Below are 24,167 nucleotides of genomic sequence, written 5' to 3' on the forward strand. Positions count from 1 at the left end.
GCTACTTTGTATTCGGATTAATTTTCTTAAATATTCCCATAATATTTATCACTATTAACTTTTATTTTACTACAAATTATACACTTCAATTGTCATTTAATATATGCACATTATTAATAATAAAATTAATAATATTACGATTTTTTAACAAAAATATATTTTAAAACAATTGGGGACCGTAATCTTATAAAAAAAATTAATTTTATTAAAATAAAAAATAAAAAAAAAAGTATTTTTAAAATATTATTGATGATTATTCAATAATAAAAATAATAGTTTATTATTCAAAAAAAATAAAAAATTTTATCCTTAATAAAATAACATAATAAGTATTTAAGTATGAAATAGATAAATCATCATTTGCTTCTTTATGAAAATGGATGAAATTGTTTGACAAAGTGCACCAAAATATTAATGACAAAAAACTCTCTTTTTGTCTTGAACTTTTCCAACCTATAAGGGTAACGTGATTAAATATGTGGAATATATATATATATATATATATGAGAACTTTACTTAATAATTTATAAGAATTTTGCTTCTATTTTGCAAATTATTATGACTATATTATTAATTTTTTAATAAAAAAATAAGAAATAAATGTATTTGACAAGAGATGTAGATTTCATATTCAAAACATGTATTGATGAGGCAAGTTTCTCATAACTAAGATTATAAATAATTTAATTTAAAAATTTATAAGAATAAAATGTACATATTTTTTAGATTTATTTTTAAATATGTATTATTTTATATCTTGATTCATTTAATTATAGAACATTTATAATAAGCATGTAAAATAATTTGCGTATCTTATATAACATCCTTTCAAAATTTTATGTAACAAATTTCTCATACGTAAAATTATAAATAATGATTAATGTAGCGAAAATGTACATATTTTTTTAGACCTTAATTAAATTAAATATAAAATAAACAACGATAAGAAATATGCATACCTTATGTAGCATCATCCAAATTTTGTCGTAATATTATTCATGTTAATAATTTATATTTTTCATTTATAAAAGTACTCCATATAAATATTGTAAAAATTAATAAATGGCACAAAAAATATTTTTTTAACTTTTTTTATGAACATAGAAAATTAGTAGATATGCAATTGACAAATATAAAACAATAAATAAATAATGTTTGTGTATATTACGACATAATGTTAATAAAACAAGATATATAAAGAGAAGTTACTTAATGCCTAATAGTATGAAGAATAAATAATTAATTAAAAAGAAAAATGAGAAGAGGGTATCATTTGGGAAATACAATAAGAGAGGAAAAAAAAGGAAAGAAATAATGAATAGCGGAAAAAAAAAAGCGGTAGAAAGGGAAGAGCAAATAGAGAGTTTATGGCACAATGAAACAACTTAAAATAATATAAATGTAACACTTATAAATAATGACAAAACTTTAAAATTAATAGTTTAGTGGTGCAATGTGTTTAACAACATGTCTTATTTTTATTTTTATAATTAATACGATGACATGATAAAAAATAAAATTTTATGATCTCACTTTGATTTTAGGCATTTTTTTTAGTTACTAAAAATACCTAATCCACATATTTTAAGCAATGACAGTTATAAATGTAGCGGCCCCGTAAATATTAAAATGAAATGAGTATTTAAATATATCAAATGCGGAAGCGAGATCAAAATTTCAGTTAACATCCCTTACACGAAAAACCAGAAACGTACTTAAAATATAAAAGATTAAACTAACTAAGAGAGAAACTCGAAAATAAAACTATGAGTATGACTACAGAGTCTCTAGGTATCCCCTTCGTCGTCCTCCTGCGGAACGGGCTCGGGAACCATGTCTTCCTGATCTGAAATGGTTAAATAAGGAGTGAGCTACACTAGCCCAGTAAGAACATCACGATATCTCACCGTCACGGAGGTAAAGGTGGGTAGAAAAACACAAAAAGACCAATGGAGCATAATTTACAATAAACTCGTTTATTAACATGAAAACCTTTACCATCCACTTACCTTGGTGGAATTTATGAAAACAATATGAGAAAAACAATAACATCATCATAATCATTGAATAATCTAAGCTGTAAAACATAACACTTATCACGCCTCTTGTAATTCAATCATTGTACAACATATCCTTTTTTTCTCATTTACCAGCCTACTAGTATCTGTGGGGGTCCATAGGGGTTCCGCTACCCGTTAACCTTTAACATTCATAATCAGTTTCCAGGGCCGTCCCCATACCCCGTCCGGTATGGGCGCCAAAACCATGAACCTCAATACCCCGTCCGGTATGAGGGTGAAACGGGCCGTCCCCATACCCCGTCCGGTATGGGCGCCAAAACCATAAACCTCAATACCCCGTCCGGTATGAGGGTGAAACGGGCCGTCCCCATACCCCGTCCGGTATGGGCGCCAAAACCATAAGATCTCCATACCCCGTCCGGCATGTGAGACCACAATCCCGGTAGGGTTCCCTACGGACCCGGTCCGTCCACCATCTCCCAGGATATCTAGTCAGACTGACCCCCATAATACAATTATCAGTCTATACAATCTTTCATTTTCCTTTTCCTCAATCAACATCATCAATTCACATTTAAACAAGCAAATCGTAATTCATACCAACAGACAACATACAATATCAGTTTTTCAGTCATTCAACCCATAATTAATAAAAACGTAGTACATGCACACAAATCTGTAAAATGAACACATCAAACCTCACTTTGCATTTAAAGCTGTAACAGGCCAAATAACAGTACATCATCAATCACACTAGACTCAGGCTCCATTAGCAACCTTAAGCAATTTCACACATGCGTTAATTCAAGAAATACCGTTTTATCATTTTGAACTTTAATATCGTGATAGGAAATAGGGTGAGGGGTCCTTACTTGTTTTCGAGATCCGAATACGATTCACAGTGCGCCTGCAGGCTGTCCCTAATTTTCCCTGAATTTTTCCCGGGGAACTGAAACACACTAACAGTACCTGCACGTGTTCCAAAAAAATTCCAAATTAGGCCCAGGGCCTCTTTCGGTCCAAATCGCAACTCCGGCACGGCGGCTCCGCCGTGCTCCGGCGACGGCGCCGCCGCTGGCGGCGGCAAGTCGCCTCGGGTTGACTGTTTTCGGCCGTTTTCGGCCGAATTCGGCCACACTCGCATTGGTCCTTGTCAGAAAACAACCCTAGGGCCCTCGGGGGGCCAAAAATCACAGAAAAACGGAGCTTACCGGCGGCGGCGCTCTCGGGTGCAGCGGCTCTCCGGCGAGGTTCGTGTTTTGGTGATTCGGCTCCAGTCAACCTGTAGAGAAAAGAATGGTGATCACGGTGATATAAAAATTGCATCGAACGGAGGCCGGGAAGGGCCTCGTCGGAGGCAAAAACCGAGAGGGGGCGCGGCGGCGCCGCTGGGCTTCGGCCGCGTATTCCGGCCGTTTGGCCGGGATTTCGGCTTCGATTTGGCCATAGGAGGAATCAGTGGGGAAAAACGAGTCGGGGGTATGAAATTTACCTCGATCGGCGGTCGGAAATTTCCCCGGTGCGGCGGCGAGTGGCGGCGGGTGGCGGCGGTCGGCCTCTGGTTCGTCTTCTCCGGCGAGCGGCTGGCGGCTAGGGTTTGTGGTCTGGTGTGGGGGTTCTATTTATAACCCCTTGCCTTTTGATCACAGCCGTTCATTTTGTTTTAATCTGGGCCGTTCGTTTTTGATTGAATCTGGACCGTCCGTGCGATTGAATCTGGGCCGTCCGATCGCGTGATTGATCTGGGCCGTCGGATAGCACCCACGCGGATCGCCAACGTGGCTCCTTTTGGAGTGACGCGGTCTTGCCACGTGGCAGGCCCTGGTTGGCCGGGACTGCTGACGCGGCTGCTGACGTGGCCCCCCCCTTTTTTTTTTTTTTTTTTTTTTTTTTTTTTTTTTCCTCCTTTCCGTGTGCTACATTAAAAATTTCAATAAAAAATTTTGAATATAATAAAATGATTAGATATAACAAAAATATGGATGCCAAAACCGAATTCCGTATAATTTCATATACTTTCATGATACATTGAGTCATAATTTTTAGTATAATATTGTTAGCAATGTGGTAATGATACTCAAATATTTAAACATCATATTTAACATTTTAATAATTAAAACTGTTGAGTTATAAAAAATATAAGCTAATAATTTACTATATAAATTAAGTTAATGAATATACACTTTTATAAACAGAAAAAATTGACAAGAATCAAGCTCGTCATAATAATATAAAATGATGATTGAAATAAATTTTAACTCGCTTAACTCTATATGCATTCACATAGATTATATTTACAGAAATTGTTAAAGTCAGCTAAAATTAGGCTCCTCATAGTACCACAAATATAACATTACATGCCTAAATACTAGTAACCTAATAAATTTTTGGATCTAAACTATCAATTTTCTAAATTTAATTAAAAATTATTAATAATATGTAACTTGAATCATATTATAAAATTTAACAATTATATATTTTTCCAATTTAAAATTAATGTATCACAATAAATGATGGATTGAGTTAATATACTTAGGTTATTCTTGAACCGTATAAGTCTTTGTCACGGTCGTACAACTAGTTCGTCAAATAATTAAGTATTGACATGTGGCTTGACGCAAGAAATACTTACACCAAAACTGTATATATATATATATATATATATATATGAATAGATTAGACCTTACTAATGGTTCACTTGACAAAGTAGCTACCTGGTTTACTCTATCTCTCGCAGTTGTTAAATCAAAATCTATTGGGCAGAACACGTGAAATATAAATTTATGACCAATGAAATCCTAAGTCGAACACATTGAAATAGAAAGTTAAGCAAACGCCATGTTCTTCAGTTTCAGCTATACGAAATCACTCACCGAAATTGAACCAATCTGGTCATGATCGATTATTACCATTTCATTTTTAATTTCCTTATAGCTAGGGTTATTTCTTTCAGTTTTTAAATTTATTTATAATATTGGGTATTTCATGGTAGTTGATTTTGGATTGCAAGTTACCGCATCTGATTGTTGTAGAAGAGGAACCAATCTGGTTATGATCGAACAAAATGCCGAAGAATCATGAAGAGGATTCAATAACTGTTGATAATGGAGACGGCGATGTAACCCTAGAGGGGCAGAGTCTTGCACATGAGGAAGAACGGAACGTGTTCGATGCATCTCAGCAGGAAGCCTCCGTTAATCAGGTATACAAAAATATGGCCATGTTCAATTGTGTATGTATAGATATATTTATGTGTATGTATGTAAGATATTGATGTGATAAGAGAGTATTGCAGGAAGAGGGGTCTGCGGAGATGCATTTTGTCGAAAGTAAGGAAGATATGTTTGTTGATGCCCCTGATGAGTTGAATGTCGATAGTAGAGAAGCAGTCATGGCGGCTAATGGAGCCGAAGTTCAAAATGATTCGCAGGAAAATCTTGACATGAAAGAGAGTCAGTCGGGTGAAATGGAGAATGGAGGAGTAGATGATGACATAATGAATGAGCTGGGACGGTTGCGAGCTACGCTGGAGAAGACAATTAACGAGAAACAACGCTTAGAAAAAGAATACCAGGTTCGGGGGTTTGTATCTGTTTGAGATTGTGGCATTAAGATTCTGTTTGGTTATTTATTTTTGAAATAAATTGTTTAGGCTCCTGATTTTCCTGCCTGTGTTGATCTGCAGGAAGATACTGAAGCCCTTGCAAAAGAAGTTGTTGACCTTCGTCATCAGATTAAAACGATGACTGATGAGCGACAGCTGTTGACCGGCAAGGATGAGGAAAGGACTTCGGTTATTGGTGTTTCGTTGCACGATATGATTAGTGACTGCTCCAAGTTTCTGGAAATTGTGAAGCAAGAGCAGTTACAGAGTGAGACTATGATGAGGGAGCTTCAGGACGTCCTCTGTGCCAAGAATGGAGAGATTGAAGATCTCAATGCTAAGGTTACTGAATTTACGTTGTCACATACTGTTGCTTCATATTACTTGAATTCAGTAGTGGAGGCTGAATCTGATGCTCGGCTTGAGAACAATCAGCACCTTGAGAATGTTGCCGACAGGATGCTAGCTTCCCTTGCAAGAGTAGTATGTCATGAAGGATTGCATGATAATTCTCTTAATGGGAAAATAACTCATGTTGAGACATGTGCTTCTCTTTTAATTGAGAAATATAACGAGATTAACTATGAAATTGATCAACTCAGACAACATTTATCCAAAACCAGACCTGATCTTGGAGTGCAAGAGGAGTTTAGCTCGGTCCTTGTTGATGCCCGTGAGGAGGTGCTTGAACTCAGAAGAAGAGAATCAAAGGGGTTAGAAATGCTAAACCAGCTAGAAGATGAAAAAAGGAAGCTAGTTGAACAAGCGGACAAGGACAGAGAAATCATGGAGACAGTGAGAGCTGAACTTGGAAAAACAATGATAGAACTTGAGCAGGAAAAGAATAGATGTGCTAATACCAAAGAAAAGCTTAGCATGGCTGTGACAAAAGGGAAGGCATTAGTTCAGCAGCGGGATGCACTAAAGCAGTCTCTGGCTGAGAAAACAAAGGAGGTTGATAAATTTTTGATTGAATTGCAAGAGAAGTCAAGTGCCTTACAGGCTGCTGAAATAACCAAGGGTGAGTTGGAACAACTGCTGGCAGAGAAAGCAAATGAGCTTGAGAAATGTTTCACTGAATTGCAGGAGAAGTCAGCTGCCCTGGGGGCATATGAACAAACAAACAGAGAGTTGGAACAGTCACTGGCAGAGACAGGGAACAAGCTGGAGAAATGTTCGGCTGAATTGCAAGAGAAATCAGCTGCACTGGAGGCACATGAACTAACAAACAGAGAGTTGGAACAATCACTGGCAGAGACAGGGAACAAGCTGGAGAAATGTTTGGCTGAATTGCAAGAAAAATCAAGTGAAATAATGGCTGCTGAGCTAACAAAGGAAGAATTGGTCAAAAGTGAAGATTTTCTTGCATCATTGCAGGACATGCTGTCAAAAAGGAACTTGATTGTTGAAAATTTTGAAGAAATTCTTTCTCAGGTTGATATACCTGAGGAATACAAGTTAATGGACATCGTGGAGAGAGTTAAATGGGTTGCCAACGAGATAAATAGACTCAGGGCTGTTTCCCTGGAGTACAACAAATTGAAAGATGCCTTTTCTTCAATTGAAGTAGCGGACAATCTTTCCTTTCCTGATTTAGAATCTTGTTTGGGTTGGCTTACGGAATCATTTTATCAGGCCAAAGATGAAATAAATATGCTGCAATATCAAGCTGAACGTTTAAGCTCTTCGCTTTCAACTGAATTACAAGAGAAGGACTATATCCAAAAGGAGCTGGAAGAACTAGAATGCAGGCACAGTGAATTGGTAGAGAAGGCACGTAAGGTCACATTTGAGAAGGATCAGATTGTGGGAATGTTACTAACAAGGTCTGGCATGAAAACTGAAGAACAAGAAGATGTGGATCAGGCTTCAGCTGATTCAGAAATGCTTCTGGATAGATGCTTTAAGAAGATAGAAGAACAAACTGGATCATCATTTCAAATTTCTCATAGTGATGCGCAATTGCTTGAAAGAATTCAGAGCCACTTGTATTTGACAAATCTGGAGTTGGTCATATGTAAAGAAATACTTGGAGAAGAAATCCTGGTGAGAGCACAGGTAAGTGACTTCACAAATGAATTAAGGCGGGTATCTCAAGATCTTGCGGCGGTGAAGAACGAAAAGGATTGCCTGCAGATGGATCTTGGGCGATCTGAGGAGAAATCTGCTTTGTTGAGGGAGAAATTATCCATGGCAGTTAAGAAAGGGAAGGGATTACTCCAAGACCGGGAAAACTTGAAAATTATTCTTGAAGAGAAAAATGCAGAAATTGAGAAGTTGAAGCTCGAAATACAACACCAAGAATCTACAGTTAATGAATGTAGGGATCAGATCAATATGCTAACAGAAGATTTAAAGCAGATTCCAAAGTTGGAGGCTGATCTAGTTGCTACGAAAGATCAGCAATATCAACTTGAGCGGTTGTTGTCACAAAGAGATGACTTCTTGCAAAGATTGATTGAAACAATTGACAGTATTTTTCTTCCTGTTGAATCAGCTTTTGAGGATCATATCCAAAAGGTGAACTGGCTTGCTGGCTACATTGATGAATGTAAGAGTGGTAAGATGCAAGCAGAGCTAGAGGTAGAAAATGTTAAGGAGGAAGTCAGAACTCTAAATTGCAAGTTAGTGGAGACCATGGCAACTGTCAAATCACTGGAAGATGCATTATCAGTTGCAACAAACAACATTTCTCAACTTTCAGAAGAGAAGAGGGAAATTGAAGTTAGCATGAAAAATATTGAACTACAGCTACAGAAAGCAGAAGAAGAAGTTTCCTCCCTTACCAGCAAGGTTTTGGAGGCTTGTGTGACCAGAAAATCCCTTGAAGATGCGTTATCAAATGCTGAAAATGGTATTTTGGAGCTCATCGATGGGAAAGAAGAGGCTCAAGTTAGCAGAGCTGCTGCAGACCTGGAGGTAGAGAAAATGAGAGGGGAACTAGCTGAAAAGACCAGCAGCCTGGCTGAGGTGAATAACACTATAAAATCACTCAAAAATGCACTTTCTTTGGCAGAAAGAAATGCTGCTCTGCTGACTAGCCAAAATAAGGATATGGAAGCAGACAGAACCAAGTTGGAGAATGAGGTAAAGAAGCTGAAAGATGAAACTGAATCCCAGGCAAGCAAGTTGGCAGAGGCTTGCAATAGAATAAAATCATTAGAACACGCATTAGTAAAGGCAGAGAATTGTTACTCTGTTCTAGAAGATGAAAAGAGATTTGCTGAGCAGGAGTTATCAACACTTAATTCCAAATTGAAGGCATGCATGGACAAGTTGGCTGGAACCAGTGGCAACTTAGAAAGTCAAACGATGGAGCTCGCTCTTTATGTTAACGATCTACAACTTGTTCTAAAAGATGCAAATCTGTTCTCCCAATTTAGTCTTGGCTTTGAGAGCAAAATCAAGAGCCTGAGAGATATGGACCTCATTATTAGAGACATCAGGGACCATTGTGCCGATAAAGGTTTGAGAACATTGCTATGTGCCAATGGTATAGAGGTAATATATCTATACATTTAGTAATGCACAATGGATTCACCATGTAACAACCTTTTTATCCATCTATTCTGCATTTAAAATCTGCCTATTTTTTTGACTCTGTTTACTGTTCTTCTGTGTTTTATGGCAAGTTAAAATGCTATAAGGTTTATGGTTTAGTTTGCCAATAATGAAAGGCTACCCATTCAGTTTTGATACCACTAACAAAGCCCTTTTATTTATTCAGATTAGAAATATTATTAAAGTTAATCATCCCTCAAATTATGGAATTTGAAGTTATGAACATTAGGTAGATTGAACTTTTAGACTTGCAACACTGTATGTCAATATTGATCTGCTTGTGGCAGTTTTAAAAGATTTAAACTGTCGTCATCTTTTTTTTGAACTGTCTTATCAATGTTCTTTTCCTCTAATGATCTTTTCAAATTTATTTCAGGACGATTCACTTGTGCAAGGTCCTTCATTGAATGGTCTTAGTGATGCTGTGAACATTGAAATGGAGAACTATGAAGTTAATGCTGTCAGTTATGAAGATGTTTGTTCGTGTTTCAGAAAGATTGCAGAAGGGTTCAAGATGAAAAACAAAGTTCTTGCTGATAAGTTTGAAGGTTTTTCTGCTTGTCTAGATGAGCTTGTTTCATATTTGCTTAGTAAAATGCAGGCTACAAGGGATGATCTGATAAATCTTTTTGACTACACTGAATCTTTGAACCAAACACTGAAGAATATGGAAATCCATAACAAGGAAAAGGAGAAAGCTATAGCCGTAATAGAGAAAGATTTTACAGTTCTAGAGTCTATGTGTACTAAGGCATCTAAAGAACTAGGATTTGATGTAAAAAGCAATCTACGAGAACTTATCTCTGTTCCTGAGATGGATTTACTGAACCACGACTTGGTCCCAGCAGAAGGGCAGAAACTCGGTGGCGGAGGTGTTGTACCGTATCAGCAAATGCTTGATGGTGGAAAATATATCAGTGAGGCAGAAGAGTCATCCTTTTCTGTAACTAAGGTGCAGACTGTGAGTAAGTTGTTTGAGAATACAATTAATATGGCAGCTTCTATGATTCAAGATTTGCAGCATGAATTGAGAGAAACCAAGGAAGCTTTAGGAAAGGTTGTAAATGAAAGAGATCTAAACCAAAATAGGATTTCTTGTTTGGAGGCTGATGTTGAAACATCACAAGTTTCATGCAGAGAGCTGAAACTTAAAGTAGAAGATTTTCATGTCCAAGAGGGCAAGAGGCATGAAAAAGAGGCAGAACTTGCATTATTGTCGAATAGTTTGTTGGTAAAAGAACAAGGTGAGCATCTTGCTTCAATTCTCTTTTGTTTATTACCACTAATTGTTGGAACTGACCTGGTTTTCTTTACGTACATAAACAGTGGATCCTCTCCTTTCAGCATCGCAAATCAGGGCCCTATTCGACAAAATAGATGGGATTAACATCCCTTCTGCAGAATCAGTTGAAGACCTGGAGCCATTTAGTGCGCCTAATGTAAAGAAGCTATTTAAGATTATAGATAGTGTAACTAAAATGCAGCAGCAAGTAAATTCTTTATCTCATGAGCAAGAAGAGTTGCAGTTGACATTGTCCAGCCAAATTCTTGAAATTGATTATCTGAAGAAGGAGGTTGAAAAGTACAAGGGAAGCAAGCTGGACTTGGAGAAGAGAAAAACTGAATTATTTGAGCTTTCATTTGGTTTAGAAAAAATTATTGACTTGTTGTGTGGTAATGGATTTGTTGGGAATCAAAGATCTGATGATATAAGTGAACTTTTACCTGTATTAGAAAAGATGGTGAAGGCCCTGCTTTTGGAAGCTGAAAATTCAAAACTTAAAGCCCAAGAATTAGGCACAAAATTTCTCGGGAGTCAAAAGCTTGTAGATGAATTGTCAACAAAGGTTAAAGTGCTTGAAGAGTCATTTAAGGATAGAAATACTCAGCCAGAGATTATCCAGGACAGAAATATTTTTGAAGCATCTCAATTGCCATCCGGGCCTGAAATCTCTGAAATTGAAGATATGGTAATGTTGGCTTTCATCCATCCTTGATGTGTGATATTAGAAATATGTGTGCCTTCTGTGGTGTTTTATTTACCATATTAGTAGTGCAAAAGCTTAATTTGTAGATTGCTCAGTCTGGACCTTATGGTGTTGAAGACAAAAAGATTTATAAGTGAACTTTTGACATGTTTGCAAGGGTGTCAGGCACATAGCTGAGAAATATCTGTTGAGAAGTTTGGTTCTATTTATGATTTTCATAGTCGATAATCTGTTTTCATAGTAAACAAAGTTCCTACATGGTGCTTGTATAGTTTTTGATTCTGGTCTCAGTGAATTCCTGGAACTTTTGTCAATTAATTATTTTCTGTTATGTTTACTAAAGTGGTTGATGAATTCTTTGCTTCTTGGTTTAAGAGGATAGTACTGCTCATGATTTAGTTATGATGTCAAATCTATAATAGATTTGTAATTGTTTCAGTTTCTGCTATTCATTGGATAATTGATGTAGTAAGAAATAGGAATATTTTTGGTTCTTAAAGATTTGGTTAACTTAGATATTGATCTAGGTTCTGAAGCATCAAACTTCAGAATTGGTTGAATCACACAACCAAGATATTGAGAACATTCTTATAGTAATTTGTCATTGACTGATATTGATCTTAAAGGTGAGATTACAAAAATATTTATAGCTCCCCAAGTATTAACTAAGTAATATTAGATTAATTTCCCAAAGTATGAATATTAATGCTAATACTATTCCTGTTAAGGACAGAAAATTAATCGTTAAGAACTTAGGAAAACATAATGTAAATCTTATTGAATAAAAATTTGAATAAAGTAGATCCTTTAAAAGGCTACTGCTTTGTGCTATCAGTAAACTGAAGATAAACCCATGCTTGGGTTAATGGGCCTGACGGGTCCTGATGACTGGTTTCTTATGTAAATTGATTAATCAAGATTTGTTCAATCGTGCCCGGTGATTTGTGCTGGTGTTACAAGATCCTTTTGCACCTTATGATGGTAGTTTCTTCTTTTCGTTGATAATCAAATCTTAATCTGCATTATTGCTAACCAGATGAGGAATACAGTTTAATTTTAAGCAATTAATCTTCTGTCTCCTTTCCCATCTACGGAAAGAATCATCTGCTTCATCTTGCATATGTTTGTCGTTTCACTGGCATGTTTCATTTGAGAAGTTAGACTGCTGAATGCATCATCTGATATGTGCATTTCTTTAGTTGAGAAGCTGTAGGTTGATTGTCAACTTGTGGCCTCTTTTAAATTATCTTCCCTTCTTTTGCTAAGTTTAAAGAAGCTCATGAATGTAATTTTGCTTCCCATGATTGCACAGGGTTCGCATGTGAATAACGCAATATCTCCTGTTCCATCGGCTGCTCAATTGCGAACCATGCGAAAGGGATCAACTGACCATCTTGCAATTAATATTGATTCTGAATCTGATAATCTGATCAACAAGGGGGAAACTGATATAGATAAAGGTTTCTATTTGATAACATACTTTTTCCTATAGCAAATCTCAAAGCTTGGTTTACTCTTGATTATTATCTGTTTATTTATCTTTGGCAGGTCATGTCTTCAAGTCTCTCAACACATCTGGTCTCATTCCAAAGCAAGGAAAGATGATTGCAGATCGAATTGATGGACTTTGGTAAAGCTTTAAACTGTTTTAAGTGATTGTTTGGTTTGTAGAGTATACTCATGCAACGCACTCAAAAATTAAAGTAATAGTGAGAAGAAGAGAAACATAGTTTATCATGGTTCAACAAAATACCTATGTCAAAGCCAACTGCAAATCTTCACTTGGGGAACTCAAACTTACGACTGGATTTCCCTTATAATGGAGGATTAAGGAAAGAAATATAAAGCTAAGAGTGCCACACAATAAAAATGCTCTAGGCCAAACATAGACATAGAACTTTTCTTGTAAGGCTGGGATATTTCTATGGAATGCATAATTAAGAAATGTTTTTCTAGAGACACATAATCAAGAAACATTTTAGGAATTTAATGTTTATTTCAATACAAAATATTTAAGATGTAGAAGAGTTTGCGTTAAATTTTCCAACAATTTCATGATTTAAGGCAAAGAGTTTATGAATACTAAGAGAAGAGAAATAAAGAAACTTATATTTGACGATCATGTTGCACTTTGTCATGATAATCGTCTTGTAATATTTTTTTGCTTTATTTGGTAATTTTTACTAACTAGATTAAATTAACCTAGCACACTGTCTTCTAATTTTCCGTTACAGAACTTCAGAAAGTAAATAGGAAGCACTAAATAATTTTTGTTAAAAATCATTTTAATTTAAGCTGAATACTGAAGCTAAAGGCAAAGGAATGTTGGTTCCCCTGCATGTAGAGCCGGAGATTACATTACCTTAAATTTCTGGTTCTGTTTATTTAGTCATTTTCCATAAGAGTGGAGAAACTTGTTAATGGGTCAAAGCCATGGGATCTGAAAGATTGAAACTAAGTTGTGTTTCAATTCATGCAGGGTTTCTGGTGGTCGAGTATTGATGAGTCATCCTGGAGCAAGACTAAGCCTTGTTGCCTACTGGCTTTTCTTACACATATGGCTGCTGGCTACCATTTTGTAACTGAATCAATACCTGCATTTATCCTTGATGTGATCTACAGGAGTTGTCGTCAACTGTTTAAACTTGGAATCATATCATGGACATTTTGTACTCATTACCTTTCCTATTCTTTTTACTACATAATGTTGGCGTATACATGTTGCCTGTACATATTCCTTAATTGGTTCTCTGCAAATGGCGTTTTAGGGATTGCAGAGAATCCAGGTTCCATGTCTAGATAAACTAATTTAAATGTCCTCCTTTTTGTTACCCTTCTTTTTTTTTTTTTTTTGGATATGAGGGTTCACATAGTTATTTTTAATATGTGAAAGTGAAATATACAAATATATGAAGTTTTGTTGTGAACATTTTGGATTAGGATATGCTTGTGATGGATGAGGATAACAACTTTAGTTTGTTTCATAGGCCTTGTTCTTTACACTTTAACTTTGGGTAAAAATTGAAATAAAATGGAGGTTGCATTAAGATGTAAAATAGAAATTACAACTTTTCATCTCCATCAAGATGTTCTGTAAGATTGGAACTCAATGAAATTCAATAGATGAATCTGCTATGACAGTAAGTTTATAAAATCTTAATTATCTGTAGCCAAAATGGAAGGAAGAAACAGAGCATTCCGCGGTCAAGCTTCTCACATTGTCAAAATATCGGAGGTACTAACTACTATATGATAAATCATAAGTTTTTCTATATGACAAACCTCACTCTATGTCACAAAAATAGGGGAAGAGTGCAATTCTTCAAACATAGTCTTGTTGAATTTTGTCTTGGCCTTTCTCCGCTAGGCTATCTTGAACAGTTCATATCAACATTATTATGAATGTCGCTGGTAAAGTATTCCTTCACCGCAGACGTTTTTATAAAAAAATATTTAAGTTATTGCTGCTCCTTTTGAAGTGAATTCATCGTAGTAATTCTATTCAAAGCTAATTAATAAAACCAAATTTCTAAACATGATTATATTAAATAAGACACAAAATATTTGAAAATCTCAGATAAAACTTATTATTTAAATCTTTGAAAACTATAACCTCTGATATATTACAATTATATATTGAGGTGTTCAACATTTTTCTCAAAGAAGAAATTGTATCAGGTCTCTAATTTACATGCATAAATTCTTTTAAAGAGCAATACAATACAAAATTTATCCCTCATTTTTGTTTTAAACATGATAACAATGCACCATTGAGAGATGTGCTTTTTATCCTTTCTCAGTGTTCCTCTTTAGGATCTGATTTTATGTTTTCTAAAAGTCATATAGACCAATTTAAAGAAGCAGAGTATAAAAATGAAGTACAAAATAATACATTTCACGAATTTAGTTATTATCATTTTATTTTTTTAATTAAGTTGAATGTAAATTTATAAATATCTGTAGATGAAATTTGATTTTATTTGATTTTTTATGGACCGGAAGAAGAATTAATCTCTGTAAAATGCAGGTCTCTCGTTCTCTGCTGAATATTAATCATTAATGCTCTCTGCACTTCCCGTTTTCCTTTTGGAATTTCAACGGACTGCTCATTTTTGGAAGTAAAACATATTTGAAATCTATGGATTTTCTCACCACTCAAAGTTGGAGTGCCAGAAGAAGCCACGCCTCTGGTTCTGCAATACATCTTTCTCCTGTTCACGCTTACATTCCTAACGGTTAGTCTTTCTCAGTTCCTTTTTCTTTTCCGGATATGGATTTGCTCGGATTTGTGAATATGTGGATGTGCCTTCATCTTTTAGGTGCCAACTTCATCAGCCTTTTTGGTGCTCGCGAAGTTTCACCTCGCGGCGTGAGATTCCCAGTTGTTGGATTTTTTTTTCTAAATTAGAGATTTTCTTTTTCTTTTTCTGAAAATATATAACTAAATTATATGGAAACTTGCAAAGCAGGGTTCTAAGCTTCGAATGAGGGCCTTTGCCACTCGCAAAGCTGCCAAGAAATTGAGAAGAGGTGGACAACGAGGTGGAAATTCAAGTAAGTCGCCGTCTGATGAGAATCTTTCCGAAGAAAATGATTCCGTAGAAGAAAGGTCTCCACTGCAATCTGATGACAGTCAAAACACAGTGGCGGTTGCTTCCAGGAATAACGTTCTTCAGGCATGTATTATCACTTCTGGACTGATAGCTGCTCTGGGGGTAACAATTAGACAGGTAATCTTTCAGTTATATTAGAACAAAAAGTACATTTCTCGCGTTGGCTACTATTGGCTACTGGATCATGAATGTCTATAAATTAGCAGCCCCAGTATGAAGAAAATGCATCAATTTTTTGGGTAAAATTCAGCTTCACTTAGTAAATGATTTTATATATTCTTTTTTGCATTATTATCCAGATATTATATATGTCTATATACATATGATATAATGATTTTCATGCCAAAGGATGTGGAGTAGGATAAATTGGTAGTATTTAAGAGTAAAGAACGCATGAGAATGGGGGAGGAATTGAAATGGAGAAAATAAAGGATGAGATAGAATCATAAGAATCCAGAGGAAAGTTCGTTCATAGGTGGTGGCAAGTCCTCGCTTCACCAATAATGAAATCTGATCCTATTTACTATTAGGAATTTAGGGAGAAACCTAGATTAGAGTTCTTGGGTATCATGTCTAAGATTTGATTGAATCACACAATTAAGTATTGGGAAATGCTTAAAAAAATTCATATTGACTGGATAGTGCTCTCAGAGGAGATTACAAAGATTTTTATGGAGTGCCTAATAATCTCTTCCAAAATAGAATTCTACTAAGAACACTAACCAGGAAATGCCACTACTATCAGAAGTAAGAAAATGAAAAATAGATAATAAACTGCAATTCATTGTTCGGATCCTTTTTCCTTTTCTTATTTCCTCTTTGTAATAATGTCTTTTTTCATGAAAATTTTTTGCTTAGGCTTCATATTTGTAGCTCAATTTGAAGAAAAGAGGTGAGAACATGGGAGCTGATGGTGACAGATTTGAGAAAAGGCTGGCGGGTTGGAAGAGAGCTCTTCCTTTTGAAGGAGCAAGACTTACACTTATCAAAAGCATATTAGATAACTTACCCATTTATCATATGTCTCTTAAGACTCTTCCGACAAGTGTTGCAAAATGGTTGGAAACTATCCAGTTTAGATTCTTTTGGGGCAATTGGGAGGAAAGTAGGAGATTTCATCTAGTAGTTTGGGAGGAGACTAAGAAACCATTTCCCCAGGGAGGGTTGGGGTTGAGATCCCTAGTGGAAATGAACATAACCTTACAAGGCTTTAGAGAAGAGGGTATGCTGTAGATAAGGGTGAGAGAAGAAAAGTCTGGAATTGATGAGAAAGGTTGGTTTACCAAAATACTGTCAAGACCACACAAGAAAAAAGTGTGGAAAAAAATTTGCATGGGAAGGGATAGATTCTAGGCCTATATTGAATACGACGTTTTGCAAGGGTGACAGAGTCAATTTTTCACAGGACCGATGGCTAGAATGCGGAATCCTTAGAGGGAATTTTCCCCAGATTTTCACTATAACAAAATACAAAGATATTTTGATCATTGACTCTTTCAAAGAAATAGTGGGTGGGAAAATGAAGTGGCAAGTAAATGTGTTGAGAAGCCTGAATGATTGGGAAATTAATGAGTATGAGAATCTCCTATCTACTTTGTCTCTCATTACTTTAGATGGTAGCAACAATCAACCTTTTTTGGAGCCTTACTTCTACAGAAGTGTTTTTGGTCAAATCTTTTTATAAGTATCTGACTAAGCAGAAATGTTCTGGATTGAGTTTTCCTTTTAGACAAATTTGAAAGGTTAAAGTGTCTCCCCCAGTGGCCTTCTTTTTATGAGAGGCTGGATGGAGATTCATTCTGACTATTGATAAATTGATGAAGAGGGGAATGATTATGGGAAATGATTGTTACTTGTGTAAGAAAACCATGGAATTTTGTAATTATGTTCTTTTTCGGTGTTCAATTATGTACAATTTTGGTTTGTGGTGTATGGGTTACTGGGTGTTAGTTGGGTGATGGTGGGTTCGGTTAGAGATGAAATATAGTCGTGGAAGGGCATCAGTGGGCGGAAGAAATATGTGAACCTCATCCCAACTACCATCTTTTGGGTAATTTGGTAGGAGGGGAATAGAAAAGCTTTTGAGGGGGTTAATGATGTGGAGGACTTTGATAGGATCAGGTTAGATGGTTCTAGAATGTTGGTTTTTTATTCTGGGTCATCCTCTATATTCTATGGAAGATTTTATAGATATTTTGTTAGATCTGTAAGTAATTTATATATAAGTTGGTACCTTTTTGGTGTCTGTTAATATATTTTTCTACTTTATTAAAAAAAAGAACTTGGAGAATATTCCAATTTATATTAGATGGGATAGATTAGAGGAATTTAGAGTTAAGAGAAGAGAAGCTAGGGGAATAGAGGGAATATAATTTAGAGATATAATTGCAAGAATGCTGTGGAAATTCGAACGAAGGTGAAGACAAATTAAGGATAGAGAAGACAACCCAAGAGAACTAGGAAAGATTGGAAATAAAACATGGAATAGAATCTTGGTAGATAGTTCTTAACTTAATCTTCTGTGCTTTAATCTAGGTTTGCATTCTAGTTTAGCCCCTAGTTACAACTGAAGTAAGAAATTTTCTCAAGCAATAATTAGTGAAGATAAGGTCCAAAGTTTATTAAACTTAATCAATTCAATTTTTACTAGATCTTCCTAAAGGACCTAATAAACTAAATAAATAGAAAATTAATTAGGCTTTCTTACCACCAAAATATTTAATTTTAACTTCTTCTCTTCCTGAATTGTATTGCTTTTCAGGTATCTCATGTTGCATCCATGGAAGGATTGCCGGTCCTTGATTGTTCAGTGGAAGTATCATGTATGAAGTGCAGTTTTTTCTTTTTCATTGAGTGGTGAATCACAAATAAGTGGCCCCGTGCTTGGTTTGGACAATAAGAAGATTGAGTTGGAATTGTAAACTAGGTTAGATAACTATAACTAACACTACAAATTCAAGATTATCTTAAAACAGTAATTATATACCTTGCATGGTATTGAGGACTTGAGGTTTCATGAATTGGATGGTAAGGACTTTGAAGCAGAGTAGTATTTGTCCTCATTATTCACAATGCTGAAAATAATGGAATCTGTTTTGCATGGACGCGGAGGCATGAAAGTAGAATTGATGCAGAACCCGGGATCAACAATGGAATCCAAAACCCTCATATACATCAATAATCAGAAACTCAAAATGCTAAGTAAACCCTTCTCACTTGACCCGCACTCAACAGGGAAGTGAACTAAGGTAACTGAGTAAGAAATAAAGAATTATAATTGAAAAGACGTCACGAGACTTATCTCGATAAGTGATCCCAATTCCCATATCAACAAGTCGGTCGAAGATCCACTCACTAACTCTTGTAAGTTTGGAAGCTTAAAGTAAGAATACCTGAATTTTATTAATAAGTTAAAAATTCTGAATTGAATTACAACTCTAAATTGAAAATCTATTTATAGTGTAGGTTATGCTAATAATAAGGGAAAATGGTAGAAATTATATATAAAATTAAATCTAAAATAGAATGGAAAACTAGTAAAAATTAAGAAAATTACAACTAAAATAGGATCGAAATAATTTCCCTACGAATGAAACTTTTTAAATAAAGAATATTTTAATTAATTGTAACTGATTTAGGAGAAAAGATTATGGCAAGATATTTTTCTCTTTATCAAGTATTTTTTTTTTCCGTGAGATTTGACATTTAAATAGTTTTCATTTTTCTTAAGATAGTTTGCAACTTATGAACAATTTTCTCTTTTTGCTGATCTTTAATTGTGAAGATTTCCTACATGATTAGGAAATAAAATCTCATGAAAATTTTTCTTTTTCATGTCTTGTAAAATTTTTCCCTTTCTTGCTTATTTTCTCTTGGAGTTGGTGTGAATAGTATAACTATTGTACCCTTGGGTTAATGGCCTTGTTGTCTTCTTTTCTTGAACTTCTTTAATGGGTCCAAACCCATCTTTCTCATTGATCCACGATTGAATAAAAAGTTGAAAGATTTGTTGTAATCTTTTAGCTCTGCCCCCTTGTAATGGGTTCATTTGGCATTGAGATATCTTTTCCGCCAACTTGATCCATGTCTATACTCACATCAAGAACTTAGCCCCAAGTTCATCTATCCTTAAGGAGGCAGCTTTTCTCTCAATTTTAACATTGGGCATGTGCTCTTGTTGCTGCTTAAGGCTTATGCTATGTGGTTAAGAATATAGTTTGTCATTTTGGCTCCTGGATGTGCTAACATTAACAAGCTATTCCATTCTAAAACTAAAGGTGAAAAAGTGAATGTCTTTGACATTTCTGATTGAAATATTTTTTTTATGCCATTAATGGAAGTTGCTATATATCATCGGCCAAAAAGAATGTGTTTTTTCCTGGTGCACTTGCAGTTGGCTTTGAGATCTGGCATCTTGAGTTGGTTGCTGGCTTGGTAGTATTTGTAACGTCATGTAGATACCTGCTACTAAGAACATGGCCAGAATTCGCTGAATCTAGTGAGGTAGCCAATCAGCAGGTAGCTTGAACTTACTATGCATGAAATGTTGGCCATCCTTCTGCTTGCATATTCTTCAATGAACCCCAGTCACTATCCTTTAGATTTTTTTCCAAATTCAGGTGCTTACTTCACTTGAACCTTTGGATTACTTACTGGTGGCATTTTTTCCTGGGATTAGCGAGGTAAGAGGAACATTTTCTCCTTTTCTTACTTTTTTGTCAGGATTATTCAGTTCATATGATTGTTTTACATGAATACGTTAATTGTCTAGGAACTCCTTTTTCGTGGTGCATTGCTACCGCTATTTGGAATAAATTGGAAAAGTGTCTTTCTGGTTGCTGGCATATTTGGTATTCTACATTTGGGTGGTGGTCGAAAGTATTCCTTTGCAGTCTGGTACTCATCTCTTGCCTTCTAACTTATCAAGGAATACTGTGTTATAGAACTACACTTTTTTATTTTTTTTTAAAAAAACTGTTATATCATTCTAGTTTTCATCAGTTGGACAGTCGCTGACCCCTGATTCCCTTTTCTTTGAAGACATACTTGATTTCTTGTTCATTTTCTGGTTATATTGGATGTATTTTGATTTTTGCTAATTTCATGGTCATGTTTACAGCTGCATTTTATTTTATTTAAATATATTTTATTTCCATTCAATTCCTCAATCTTAATTATTTGACATGTAAAACTTAGTCATATTTTACATATTTTATGCATAATTGAATCTACCCTACTCATATGTTCAATTCCACAATGATGAATATGTATTTCAACTTGTAAAGGGAGGATTGGTAAAAACAGCTAATTTAGATCAGACAGAGAATTGATTTGAGGTCAAAATGCAAATTTCTTTTAAACTTTTCCTAATTTTTATTGGTATTCCCATGCCTATCTATATATTTGAAATTTAAATTAAACATGAGTAAAAAGTATGTTTAGGATGGATGGAAGTCGAGATTTCTTTTTTGAGTGGAAGTTAATATTTTAGAAAGAAAGGAAATGCGGAGCTGAATTTCGCCTCTAAATTTTTATCCTTTATGTAGGATTGATAATTTTTCCAATTTGAGGACACAAAGAGGAGAACAGAGAACTAAAATTGTATGAGGATAAATTTATCCCTAACATATGCTAAAAATATTACGTGCCAGAACACATTTGATTATTAAGAATGTCTAGAAAAACAAAAATTGCCAAGCGCCTTGAGAGTTGGAAAGGGGACTCTTCACTTTTGGGGGCTGGGTTACTCGTATTCAGGCATGCCTTTCTAGTATCCCACTCTATTACTTGTCTCTATTCAGGATTTCAGGTAGGATAGCAGCTAGGGTTGAGGGATACATGAGAAAATTTCTTTGGTTGGGGATTGAGAGGAGTTTAAGGACCATTTAGTCAATTGAGAGATATGCTGCAAATCTAAAAATTTAGCAAGGTTGGGGATTGGAAATCTTAGATTAAACCTATCATTATTAGCTAAATGGCTTTGACAATTACCAAGGAATCAGACTCTCCAATAGGGTGATCAGAAGCATCCGTGGGAACGAGAAGGGTGTTTGGAAGGCCTTAGCTAGAGTGTATATCTCTCAGTGCAGTCCCTAGAAAGCTATCACACAAGTCTACCCCCTTTTCATTCCCTGTACACGTGTTTAGGTTGGTGATGGATCTACTTTGAGAGTCTGGGAGGATGAATGGTTGGGTAATCAACCATTAGCCACACAATTTACCCCGATTATATAGACTTTCCTGTAGGCATGAAGCTCTAGTCTCACATTTTTTGAAAAACCTGGGGGACAATTTCATGGACCCTCCATTTCTCCTGAAATCTCTTGGATAGGTAGACCTTGGGAATGTCAGCCTTATTGGATCTTTTGGCCTCTACCATACCATCCTCACAACCTGATGTTAGACTTTGGAACTTAGAATCTTTTGGCTATTTTACACATACATCCTTTCTAGAATACCTCATCAAATCCTCATTAATCTCTCAACAAACCCTTTGTGGCCCACCTTGCCTGCTTTTACCAGTTAGATTCACATTGTCAAGGATTTCTAAAAGGCTTCTGTTCCTTTCAAGGTGAAGATCTTTATTTGGATACTATTCATCAAAAGCTAAATACAAATGACTTGCTTCAGGTTCGCTGTCGTCATTGTGCTCTTTCTCCTGTGTTTTAAAGGTGGTGAAACTCATGAACATTTTTCTTCATTGTGAGTTTTCTTGGAAACTGTGGATTGATGTTTTTAGGTTGTCTGGTTTGGTCTAGGTGTTGCCCTCTTCTGTGGAGAGCTTCCTCTCCACTCATTTAAATGGGCACGCACTGAGGAAGGATGCTAAACCCTTGTGGGAGGGAGTTGTCTTTGCTGGTCTATGGTGTATTTGACTAGCTTGTAACTCGGGAGTTATTAATAATAGGAGTACTCCATACTCCGAGTTGTGGGATAGGGTGATTCTTTTGACCTTCCTGTGGACTAAAGGGATATTATTATTCATAGCTATTAGCTTTTGCGTTGGCTGTTTCTGCTGCCTGCGGATTCTCCATTCTTGTTTCTCATTTTTTAGGGAGGATGTCTCATTCTTCTACTTTGTATATTTTCTTTGTTTTAATAAATTCTTTTTTATAGAACAAAAAAGAATGTCTAGAAATAGGTATCAGGAATTGTTTTATTTCTATTGATGTCTATCTTCTTTCTTCTCATGATTGTATTCCTTTAGAGTGTCAGTTGTTATTCTCCAGTAGAGATCATCTTCAGTCAATTAATAGTTGTCTCATTTACATTAGTAGTTATTTTATTTTTAGTACTGATTGTCTGGTTTCCTCTGTCGATTATTATTCTATGAAATGACCAGGAATCAATTAGTTTAACAAGTGAATAATTTATTGAAGACATGTAAACTTTTCACATAAAATGAAGTATTGGTACCTCTAATTATTTAAAAAATACAGAGAAATATCCCTAATTAAACAAATAGGTTTGAATAATTTTGTCATAATCTTTGGTTTGCTCCATGTTGTTTTAGGGCAACCTTTGTAGGAATAGTATATGGTTGGGCAACGACTGTCTCTTCGAGCATCCTTGTTGCAATGGGTTCCCATGCATTGAACAATCTGCTTGGAGGTATATTGTGGCGATACACTTCCAAATCACTGAAATAACTCTGTATTGTTCGGGGTGTTCCAGGTTGGTCTAATTATACTCTTAAGCACTTTTATGTAATTTATATTGAATAAAATTAAGAGTAATCATACATGTGTTTTCTTTTAAAGTATCTATATATCATAGAATAAGTTATTATCTCTATAATTTGGTTTAGTTATAATTCAGTTTCTATGGGCTTTTAACAGTTCAATATCCTAATGATCTTACCCCAATCACATTGGAAGTATGTAGTCTATTGGATATTTATCGTTTTTAAAACAACTTATGTTGAAAAGCTCTTGCCCAACGTTGTCACGAAGTATTTTATTGAAGTATTTATTAAAACAGATTATAGCAATTGCAGTATATTAAGATTTAATATGATTGGTTTGCTGTTAGCTTCCTATTACAAACAGTAACCTACTCAATATTTAAATCTTCATTTAAAAAAAAAAAGTCAGAATGAGCGACGATTGAATCTATTCTTTGTTTCTTTTTTTTCCTTAAATCAGAATGGGAATTCATGTTCATTGGGGAGCTCTTTGCAGAAAATAAGCTTTCCTGTTAGTGATCTATGTTCACTTTTTGGTGATTCTGTTTGCCTGTAGTTCGTTTGTCTCTGAAGGTGACATTCAACTTTGGATAAACCCTTATCTGAATCATGTCTTAGTCATGTTCCTGGTTCTATTCACGATTCCTTTTCTTACTCCTACTTTAATGGGTATGATTCTTTGTTTAATCCCCTCTA

General features: G+C 35.3%; 2 protein-coding genes across 3 annotated transcripts; both read left to right on the forward strand.

The window, feature by feature from the left end:
- The first annotated feature begins 4,714 nt into the window (after positions 1 to 4,714).
- On the forward strand, positions 4,715 to 14,103 carry TNO1 (TGN-related, localized SYP41 interacting protein). The gene is made up of 8 exons (XM_022038143.2): positions 4,715 to 5,223; positions 5,317 to 5,595; positions 5,707 to 9,126; positions 9,563 to 10,430; positions 10,513 to 11,156; positions 12,487 to 12,634; positions 12,723 to 12,804; positions 13,654 to 14,103. The coding sequence occupies exons 1-8, from the start codon at positions 5,086 to 5,088 to the stop codon at positions 13,754 to 13,756; spliced, it is 5,682 nt and encodes a 1,893-aa protein (XP_021893835.2). The 5' UTR covers positions 4,715 to 5,085; the 3' UTR covers positions 13,757 to 14,103.
- Positions 14,104 to 15,095: 992 nt separating this feature from the next.
- On the forward strand, positions 15,096 to 24,158 carry LOC110811606 (CAAX amino terminal protease family protein). Of its 2 annotated transcripts, none has more exons than XM_088206271.1 (9): positions 15,096 to 15,409; positions 15,494 to 15,543; positions 15,644 to 15,904; positions 18,549 to 18,609; positions 20,181 to 20,290; positions 20,407 to 20,469; positions 20,559 to 20,683; positions 23,301 to 23,461; positions 23,932 to 24,158. In XM_088206271.1, exons 1-8 carry the CDS (start codon positions 15,313 to 15,315, stop codon positions 23,434 to 23,436), a joined length of 903 nt encoding a protein of 300 aa, XP_088062397.1. In that variant the 5' UTR covers positions 15,096 to 15,312; the 3' UTR covers positions 23,437 to 23,461; positions 23,932 to 24,158. The 2 variants fall into 2 exon arrangements, with proteins under 2 accessions (XP_088062397.1, XP_021893842.2); XM_022038150.2 differs by having other exon boundaries at positions 15,102 to 15,409; positions 20,181 to 20,305.
- The last annotated feature ends 9 nt before the right edge of the window (positions 24,159 to 24,167 follow it).

The sequence above is a fragment of the Carica papaya genome, chromosome 6 (genome assembly GCF_054855325.1).
Source record: "Carica papaya isolate Zhongbai chromosome 6, ASM5485532v1, whole genome shotgun sequence".
Taxonomy (NCBI): Eukaryota; Viridiplantae; Streptophyta; class Magnoliopsida; order Brassicales; family Caricaceae; genus Carica; species Carica papaya.

Bases quoted from the DNA above. Each gene is read 5' to 3' on its own strand.
- TNO1 (XM_022038143.2), top strand. From the start codon at position 5,086: ATGCCGAAGAATCATGAAGAGGATTCAATAACTGTTGATAATGGAGAC. The intron at 5,596-5,706 runs GTTCGGGGGTTT...GTTGATCTGCAG, and splicing joins GCTTAGAAAAAGAATACCAG to GAAGATACTGAAGCCCTTGC. The intron at 12,805-13,653 runs GTAAAGCTTTAA...CAATTCATGCAG, and splicing joins GATCGAATTGATGGACTTTG to GGTTTCTGGTGGTCGAGTAT.
- LOC110811606 (XM_022038150.2), top strand. From the start codon at position 15,313: ATGGATTTTCTCACCACTCAAAGTTGGAGTGCCAGAAGAAGCCACGCC. The intron at 15,410-15,493 runs GTTAGTCTTTCT...TTCATCTTTTAG, and splicing joins TCACGCTTACATTCCTAACG to GTGCCAACTTCATCAGCCTT. The intron at 15,905-18,548 runs GTAATCTTTCAG...ATTGCTTTTCAG, and splicing joins TGGGGGTAACAATTAGACAG to GTATCTCATGTTGCATCCAT.